The 10,170-nt window shown below is 41.1% G+C and overlaps 1 protein-coding gene across 1 annotated transcript; it reads right to left on the bottom strand.

Annotated features, from left to right (window-relative positions):
* Positions 1-703: 703 nt before the first annotated feature.
* LOC114451582 (prolyl 4-hydroxylase subunit alpha-2-like) lies at positions 704-2,437 on the bottom strand. The gene is made up of 4 exons (XM_028430322.1): positions 2,384-2,437; positions 2,158-2,304; positions 891-1,019; positions 704-709 (listed from the first exon to the last, which is right to left on the bottom strand). Exons 1-4 carry the CDS (start codon positions 2,390-2,392, stop codon positions 704-706), a joined length of 291 nt encoding a protein of 96 aa, XP_028286123.1. The 5' UTR covers positions 2,393-2,437.
* Positions 2,438-10,170: the final 7,733 nt, after the last annotated feature.

The following is a 10,170-nucleotide window of genomic DNA, read 5'->3' as shown; positions in this document are numbered from 1 at the left end:
ACCTAACAAGCACGTCTCGGAAGCCGGAGCAACCGGAGAAAAGCCATGCAGGCCTGGGGAGAACGTGCACACTCCACACAGAAAGTCCAGTTAGAATCGAACCAGGAACCTTCTTGCTGTGAGGCAACAGTCCTATTTCTTTCAGATTCATACTTTTGGCACTGATCTGGTGTAGGGGTCATGTGCAGCCAAACCAAAAGCTTGACCCTGAAAAGATACGACCTGAACAAATGACTGTTTTGAATGACTTTATTTCATAGAAAAGCAGTTCTGTAAAGGATTAAATACAGGTGAATTATTCTCTTCTGTTAAATTTGGTCCCATTAAAGCTGCAACAAGTTATTTTCATAGCAACATATGCAACAGAACTGAGCTTATGTGGGAAATATGACACAAAGCTTGTTTCTGTGGATATTATATCTAGAATTACAGGATAACAAAACATGTTTGACATGCAACGACAATCAAACTAATAAAAGATACAGTATAAAATAAAACTGCGGTATAAAGATACAATATACTGTGATATAGTGTCAGTAATCTGTGTAATATGTAAAACCTTGTTCTTAGTTTTTGACTTTTTCTGGCACTGTGGCTGAACAAATTTTACCATGCCACAGCATTGACATAAGAATAAATATTTAATCCCAGTCTGAGTTTCAGCTATGTCTGTGCGAAATCAGACAACATATACAACACAAAGCTAGATCTAAGAGATGCACAAACATGCATGAATTAAGGGCACTGCAGAACCACAGTTAAAGATTGATGCACAAATTATCTTATTTTTTACACAAAACATACTAAAATATGAAATTACTTTAATGACAACTTGACAGGGAACAAAAGTAAGTGGATGAGATTAACATCTTCTGATCAAGTAATAATACGAATGTGGTCGGTTGAGCGAGGTGAAGATGCACAAATGGCAGTCCCATCAGGATAAACTCTGCATGAATCACTGTGATGCTGTGTTGTTGTGTTTCTGTATGACGTGCAGGAACATGAGACACAGCTGTCTGTAAAATATAATATGGAAACAGGTGCCATGGTTTCAGCCAGGCCTTTTATTTTGTAGTTCATTTTCTGTTTGTATTAGTTTTAGTTTTACTAGTCACTTCCTGTTTTATTTTGAAACTTGATCTTCCCCTTGTGTTTCAGTTCTGTTTACTTCCCCTTCCTCATGTGTGCTCCCTTCCCCCTCCTGTGATTACCTGCTCCGCCCTAATGTGCTTCACCTGTGTCCAATTGTCTTCCCGCCCTCCTGTGTATAAAGCCTGTGTGTTTCCTTCCCCTTGTTGCCAGTTCGTCTTGTGAGTAATCCTAGCGACACAGCTGTCCAAGTAGCCTTTTCGCGCTTGTGATTTTCCCCAGTGAGTTTTGGATTTTCCTGTGTATCACCTGTTTTGGATCTGACTACTGTTTTTTGCCTTTGCCCTCTGTGTTACCTCTGCCTCGCGGACTGAACTCCTGTGTACCGATCACTGCTTTGGACTTTGACCACTGGTTTTTGCCTTTGCCCTTTTGGATAGCTCTGCCTCGCGGACTGAACTTCTGTGTACCGAACCTAGCCTGTAATAAACAATGAGATTTGCCTTCCGACTAGTCTGCATTTGTGTCCTCCGTCTCACAATCTCCTGACAACAGGTTTGGGTTAGATCAGCAGGCGAGTATGGTAGACTGCTTCCCCTATGACGGGTAAGATCCCTCCCTGACACTCGGGACAACTTAAGACAGGCACAGCCACAATCACTTGGCCTGTTCATTATCATGGAGGCCTCAAGAAGCAGCAGCTCCTTCAAAAGCTAAACCCAGTCCATCCTGGAGAAATGTCCAGACTGCTGCATCGCAAACACAAGGTCAGTTCTGGTCAACGCTTTGCCCCATTTGATCCAGACAGACCGGCTCTGTGCTGGATCACGCTGTTCGTGGCTGCTGGGCTGACAGCAGCTGCCTGGACAGCGTTGTTGCAGTATGGTAGGACCTCCTGTTGCTTGTGATTGCTACACAGCCACTTTACTGTGACCGTCTGTCACTATTCTACTTTGCAGGTTAACACTCCTGATGGACTCACTTCACAGTGAATATTTATGAATTCATAAAAATGATAAATAACTATTCCAGCAGTACATGAGCTGAGCTGATGCTGGGACTCACCCTGAGCTTGTCCAGCTCTTCGACCTTCTCCATCTCTTTGTCTGACAAGATGCTGTAATAGAGGACGACATGGGGCTGGTCCCACTCATCTTCCTGTCTCACTAGAGTGACCACATACCTCGTGCTGGTGGTCTGCCTGTGAAGACTCTGGTGGGGAGAGAAAGCAGAGAGTAAGATGATGCTGATTATGTCTTAAGGTTTTTAAATGTGTTCTCCTCTTCCTCACCATCCTCATGTACCCATCCCAACACAGCTGCTCATAACTCTTCCTCTCTGTCAGGTAGTCAAGTCAGCTGGTGCTTCAGAGAGCATCCACAGTGCTGGATGTCTCTTGCTTGGTCAGCTGCTTCCTGTTCTGCCTTCTGTAGGTCAGCTTGGGACATGTTTCATCACCTGGTGTAGGTTTGTAATCTTCATCACCATCATCACTGTCACTGAAATGGCTGCCATCACTTTCAACTGGTGGGACCTGGGTACAAAATCCACTTGGTTGCTTTCCATAAGTTGATTCATCCATTTCTACCGCAAAAAAGGGCAAACACTGAACAACGTAAGTGTCTAACAGGAATGTGTTGATTGGTAATGAACTAAATCAGCTAAATCTCAAATTTAAAATCATATAAAGATAATTACACTCACTTTAAGCATTTAAAGATAAGTACAGGTATATACTTATATACTTCAAAACATGTGACATATATGCACAGCAGCCTGGATTTCGATCATATTGCAGCTAAAAACGGTATTACACATTAGCCATTAGCTAATAAGCCTAATGTAGCAAAAGCGCTACAATCCGAAATCGGCGAATAACTTCAATTCGACAACTTAGCTAGCTTAGTCCAATATATTAACAGTGTAAGAAACCAATAAATTGGTGTATTTGCCCTGGATTCAAAAAGGTCTACGCTCCATACTGGTTCACAATCACGTTTATTTCTCCCTGAAGATTTGGAACACCGTGAAAACTAAAAAAAAACGGTTCAGTTACTATATCAACATTAACACAGAATGGACAAAGACTTTCTCTTTACTGTGTGCGCCACATATAACCAGAGGTAGATAAAGTTTTCTTTTGATGAGCATAAAGTCCTCCGTCTCTCTGTAGTCCGTCTCTTCTCTTCTCTCCCGTCATCTTCCGCTCACCGCTTCCGGGTCACGTGGCTCACATAAACCTAACCTTATTATTAATTTGCAAGTCATTTTTACAAACTTAATCCAACAATCTCATAAGGTAAAGAGCAAACATATAACTACATTTCCAAGAGTTTAAATCGAGGCAACTGGACTCAAGGATTGTTTTTTGAAGATGTTTCGCCACTCCCCCAAGTGGCTTCTTCAGTCCTGCTACTATTGTGGTTGGGAATCTGAGTTTTATGTGTTCTGTGGGTGGATCTTGCAGGAGCTCACATGACTAAGATCCCTATAGTTGGTTAATTGTCAGTTAACGACCAGAAACTTGTGTCTGGGCCATGTGCAGGACTAGTTGATTGAGTGAAGTCTGCTAGAAAGGGATGAAAGGACAGAGTTGTAAACAGGTGAGAGCTGATGCCTCAGCCCTCCTCCTCTGTTTAGAGAGGGTTTTTCCAATTTCACATAGATGTGACTCCTCTTTCATATCATCTGTCCTCCCTGTCTAGGATTTGGACATTATCCTCAAAGAAATGACCACTGTCTTTGAGGTGAAGGTGAACTGCTGAGTCTTGTCCTGAGGAGGTGGCTCTCCTGGCCCAGTTTGGGTAGCCACAAGTTCTGAGCGCTGTGTTTACTTGTTTTTGCTCCTTAGTTCTACCTTCTGTATTTGTAGGTATTGTTTGTGCCCGGTGTTGTAGGGTCCTGATGACCCCCAGCTTATGCTCCAGTGGGTGGTGTGAGTCAAAAAGTAGATATTGGTCTGTGTGGGTTGGTTTCCTGTAGACCTCAATGCTGCTTCAGCCCCTGTCTGCTTCAGTGTGAACAAGGCAGTCAAGAAATGCCAGACTGTTGTATTTGACATCCTCCCGAGTGAATTGGATGTTTTTGTCCACTGCTTTTATGTGTTTGGTGAAGTGCTCCACTACACTAGTTCAGATCTTCACCCATGTGTCATCCACAAATCTGAATCAGTGGGATGGAGCTGTTCCTGGGAAGGAAGCTAGAGCTCTAGCCTCCACCACTTCCATGTAAAGGTTGGCCACAATTTGGGATACAGGTGACCCCATGGCACAGCCATGTTTTTGTCTGTAGAATTTTTCATTTGAAATATGTGGTGTTTAGGCAGATGTCCAGTAGATGAGTCATTCTACGAAACAGGTGCCATTTCCATTTTGCAATTTGTAAAATTTTCATCAAGGCTAAGAGTTTTTTTTAGAAATCCTCTTTATAAAAGACATGTTAAACCTTCAGAAAAATGTGTTTTCCCACCTCAGGCATATAATCCCTATTAATATTATCCTTTTAATTCAGACCTGGGGTTCATTCTTGCACCACCCTGTCACAGACAATTTGTGTACAATTTGACTTGTAATACATTAAATAGTTGTTTTAAATCAAATGCTTTCTTATGAGTAAACTGTCCTTTTTTTAGGATACTAATAAGTTTAGTCTTGTTATTTAATTATTATTTATTCATTTTTTTAGTTTTAGTCTTGAAATATGATTTTGACATGACCAGAGCTTCAGTTTCTAAACAAAAAACACTATTTAGCTATATATTATCAAATGAACGTTGCATTTATTTGAACAGTCCAAGAAGTGAGAGCATTATGACACATTCATTTATAGAGCATTTCACTCTCCTTTCACATTTTTTTAAAGAAAATTACACTGTGATGGAGTGGTAACACACGTAACGGGGGGGCAACTCATGTGACGGGGTGGATTTCTTAATAATTAAATTAAACAATTAAAAACAGAGAAATGTAGGCCATTTAAAATTGAAAAATGTATTGCAAAACTTATGAATAGTGTCTGAAACTCTGATAAAAAAAATTATGGTAATTGATAAAATAGCAAGAATAAAAATTTGATGCCATGATGGAGACATCTCTATCTGCAAATATTTTATTATTATCATTATTCTGTAGTGAGTTATTGAGAGATTCAGGTATTGGGTGAGGGAGTGACTGACTGACTAAATGTATGAGTGAAAGACTCAGTGAGTGAATGAGTGAGACAATAAAATGAACTGAGGAATTGGTGTTGTTGATTGAGTGAGTTTGTGAAAAGCTAGTGAGTGAATGGATGAGTGAGAGAACAAAACAGAGTTAAGAAAAGTGATTATCTTACATTAAAAATACTAATAATATATGCCATTGATCTTTCCTATTCATGGCAGGCATTTTTCTATATTAGCCTACATGTTGTGGGCTCCAATTAACCAGTTTTCCAGTTTAGATTGCATGTAATACCACCCTGTCACAGTAAAAAATGTGACAGGGTGGTATATGACAGGGTGGTAAATTTCAACCTAAAATGGCTGCAGTTCACCATGTGGTCAGCTAGCTAACTTAGCATATATATACTTTTCAACTTGAAATATGATCTTCTTTTCACTAATACTGGAAAAAAAAGTGATAAAATACTGTTTTCCCTATCAATTCCACATGACGGGGTGGTGAGGTTAAGCTTGACGGACCCCGTCTAAAATACAAAAGCAACAAATAATCAACAAAAAATGAGATGGGAACTTGCCTGCTTTTGAATTTCGCTGGTCCAAAGGCTTAAGTGATGTCACCTCTTTTTTAATGTCATTTAAAGGAACAGTACATTTTTTATAGAAAGACAGGGAATGAGTGACAGGGTGGTAAGACAAACTGAGGGACGCACAAAAATCTTAACAGTTTTTATAAAATTAATGCTTTTATTAAGAATTTATATCATTTATAGTATCAGGGACATGTATTTAAATCTGAAAATGACAAATGTTTGATTTAAATTTTGTTGTTTTTGTTGAAATGTTGGATGCAAATTCTATGTTGGCCATTGCGGACATGGCAAAAATGCCACTATAAATTAAAAAAATATTAAAAATTATATCTTATTGTTTTGAAATAGCATTAATTCATATATTGTAAGACTTTAATTAACAAATATAAACTGTAGAACATGTAGATTGATAACTTTTACATTGCATCAAATGTTGAGGACGCAAATAGCACCCATTTGTAGAATGACCCAGATCACATATGTGGTCTGGTGTTAAGAGGGTTCTGTCTGCAAGTGTGTTGTCCTGGGCCAGCTGTTCTCTCACTGGTTCCCTCGCATCTGTAGTGGGGATGCATGTGAAAAGCGAAGTTACATCATAGGAGACCATGGTGTTGTCTCTGTCCATTTTGATCTGTTCAATTTTGTCTGCAAAGTCCTGGGAGTTGTGTGCATGGTGTGGTGTGTTGCCTACCAAGGGAGACAGGAGTGCTGCTAGATGTTTTGCCACATTATATGTAACTGAATTAGTGCTGCTTACGATGGGTCTAAGAGGAACCCCATCTTTGTGTATCTTAGGAAGTCCATAGATACATGGAATGGATTCTCCAGGGTAAAACTGGTAGTACAGCTTTCTGTTAATTACTTTTTCTTTTTCCAATGTTTGTAGACAGTTGACCAGTTTTTTCTTATATTAATTGGATCCCTCTTAAGTGGCTCATAGGTGTCATTGAGGAGGTCCATGAGTTTGGAGTAGTAGTCCTCTGTGTTTAATACCACTGTGCATCTGCCTTTGTCTGCTGGAAGGATAGTAATGTCTTTGTCCCTTTTTAGGCTTGTTACAGATTTTTTTTGCTCAAAAGTGGGTTTGGAAGGGGGTGGTTTTGCATTGTTGAGGGCTGCCGTTACTTTCAGTCTTAGTTGGTCAGCTTCTGTGCCCGTCAGGTTATTGTTTTTGATGGCTGACTCTGTGGCAGTGATGAGATCAACCACTGGAATCTCTTCAGGTGTTACTGCAAAACTGAGGCCTTTCGCCAGCACCTCTTTTTCTGACTGAGTGAGTTCTTTGTTGAAAGGTTTGTCACTTGTCTTGGAAGCCAGTTTCACAGCTGAAGTCATCCCCTTTTCTCCATGCCAAGTTAGTGGTTTCTGTATGAGAAGGTTGCTGAGACTTAAGTCTCTGGAATTTGCGCATCTGTCTTTCTTTAACCTTCACCTCAAAGACAGTGGTCATTCCTTTGAGGATAATAATGTTACTCAAACTTTAACGATGGGCCATCAACTAGACAACTAGTGAGGCATCAGCTCTCACCTGTTCACAACTCTGTCCCTTCATCTCTTCCTAGCAGACTTCACTCCCATTCAAACTCGAACGATGGGCCGTCATCTAGTCCTGCACATGGCCCAGACACAGTTTCTGGTTGTTAACTGACCATTAACCAACTATATAACATAAAAACAACAACACTGTGGCACTGTGTGACGTTGTCATGGAGACACAAACAAAACACTCGCATCAGCTACAATTGGTATGTATTTTTATCACAACTTAATAAATTGCATCCGAGTGGCAGAGAATTCACTTCCGTTTTTTGGCCGCCAGCTGTACTATAACCAATAGATGGCAGAAAAGTGCTTTCAACACAATTGAGGGTACGTGTAGAATATGCATCATTGTGTGTGACACATCAAAGCCATGTGTATATGACATCATACAGATATGACATCACATGCCGTGTATGATGTCATAGCCAAGTTTATAACTGCCACTTCGAACAGCAGATGTGCCATATATATAAAATGTATCTAAATCAACCCCAAGCACAAAACATAGCACACTGCACTGCAAATGCACTGAAAAGAAAAAGAAACATCGAGCAGGAAAAATCTACCAGGACCATCATCTGTGACATGGACACCAAGAGGAACATCAATGACGCGGCCAAAGCAGCCTATTTGAAGGAACGCCAGACACTGGTTGATTATGTGTCAAGCAAACTGGCTTCCACACAAGTAGAGCAGGGTGTCCCCCAAAAGGTAGAATCTACCAGGACCATTATCTGTGACATGGACACCAAGAGGAACATCAATGACGCAGCCAAAGCAGCCTGTTTAAAGGAACGCCAGACACTGGTTGATTATGTGTCAAACAAACTGGCTTCCACACAAGCAGAGCAGGGTGTCCCCCAAAAAGTAAACTCTACCAGGACCATTATCTATGACATGGACACCAAGAGGAACATCAATGACGTGGCCAAAGCAGCCTATTTGAAGGAACGCCAGACACTGGTTGATTATGTGTCAAACAAACTGGCTTCCGCACAAGCAGAGCAGGGTGTCCCCCAAAAGGTAGAATCTACCAGGACCATTATCTGTGACATGGACACCAAGAGGAACATCAATGATGCGGCCAAAGCAGCCTGTTTGAAGGAACGCCAGACACTGGTTGATTATGTGTCAAACAAATTGGCTTCCTCACAAGCAGAGCAGGGTGTCCCCCAAAAGGTAGAATCTACCAGGACCATTATCTGTGACATGGACACCAAGAGGAACATCAATGACGCGGCCAAAGCAGCCTGTTTAAAGGAACGCCAGACACTGGTTGATTATGTGTCAAACAAACTGGCTTCCACACAAGCAGAGCAGGGTGTCCCACAAAAGGTAGACTCTACCAGGACCATTATCTGTGACATGGACACCAAGAGGAACATCAATGATGCAGCCAAAGCAGCCTGTTTGAAGGAACACCAGAAACTGATTGATTATGTGTCAAACAAACTGGCTTCCACACAAGCAGAGCAGGGTGTCCCCCAAAAAGTAGACTCTACCAGGACCATTATCTGTGACATGGACACCAAGAGGAACATCAATGATGCAGCCAAAGCAGCCTGTTTGAAGGAACGCCAGAAACTGATTGATTATGTGTCCAACAAACTGGCTTCCACACAAGCAGAGCAGGGTGTCTCCCACTAGGAAGAATCTTACTCGGCCATTGTCTCTGAGATAGACACCAACAGTAAGATCCTTGACGAGACTGCAGCTGCTGGTACACAAGTACACCAGACTCTTACTGAGCACGTGTCAAACAAACTGGCTACCCTACTAGCAGAACAGGGTTTAAGGTGGACTCCATCACCACTCTGAATGCGTGGTGAATGAGTGTAATAGGCAGTGCTACTTTAAGGTGGACTCCATCACCACTCTGAATGCGTGGTGAATGAGTGTAATAGGTAGTGCTAGTTTAAGGTGGACTCCATCACCACTCTAAATGCGTGGTGAATGAGTGTAATAGGTAGTGCTAGTTTAAGGTGGACTCAATCACCACTCTGAATGCGTGGTGAATGAGTGTAACAGGTAGTACTACTTAAAGTGGACTCCATCACCACTCGGAATGAGTAGTGATGAAGTAAAAATAAATAAATTTATAAATAAATAAATATACATTTAAAACATTCTTTATTTCTTTTATTTTTAACTTCAAGTATGATTAGAGACACTAGAGACAAATTTAATACTAGCAGGTATAGCTACAGTAAACATAACAAACAAAAAAGGTTTACAAAAAGTTATGTAGCTCCATGGACGAATGGCTGCTGCTCTCTCAACACAAGTATGTGACAAAATTGATTTGATCTGTTTAATGATATGTAAAAGTTGTAGTAATAGTCCATAATAATAGTCCAGTAATAGTCCAGATGAGATTTTGGTACCACTCCAGGTGGCAAAGGTTGCTTGTACTTTTTGAAAAGATACAAGTCTGTAGTCAACATTTTGGTAGCAGGGTGACCCTTCCCTTAACAGAGGTGGTGGCCTCAGACATCATCTTTCTACCACATGCAATGCAGCTTCCATCCATTCCCAGGAAGTTTCACTCCAAATCGCATACTAACAGCAAGAACAAAGGGTTGTCAACCTCTCCCCCTCCAGCAGTCTCATAGTCGTTAGCCAGTCGTTAGACACACCTGTCACAGTCAGCCAGACCAACACAGGTAAGTATGGAAACATTTAATGCTATTGTTTGTAAGTTTTACCCAGACCCACCCACTGAGGTCTGCAACCACATATAAACCATGTTTCCCCACCAAACAGAACTGATGAAGCTGCTTGGAT

The sequence above is a fragment of the Parambassis ranga genome, chromosome 19 (genome assembly GCF_900634625.1).
Source record: "Parambassis ranga chromosome 19, fParRan2.1, whole genome shotgun sequence".
In the NCBI taxonomy this organism is placed as follows: Eukaryota; Metazoa; Chordata; class Actinopteri; family Ambassidae; genus Parambassis; species Parambassis ranga.
The sequence above is the reverse complement of the archived record's forward strand: the minus strand, read 5'-3'. Positions and strand labels throughout refer to the sequence as shown.

Excerpts from the sequence above, each read along its gene's own strand:
- LOC114451582 (XM_028430322.1), bottom strand. Across the intron at positions 1,020-2,157 it reads AAGAGCTGGACAAGCTCAGG|ACAGCTGTGTCTCATGTTCC; the intron begins GTGAGTCCCAGC and ends TATATTTTACAG.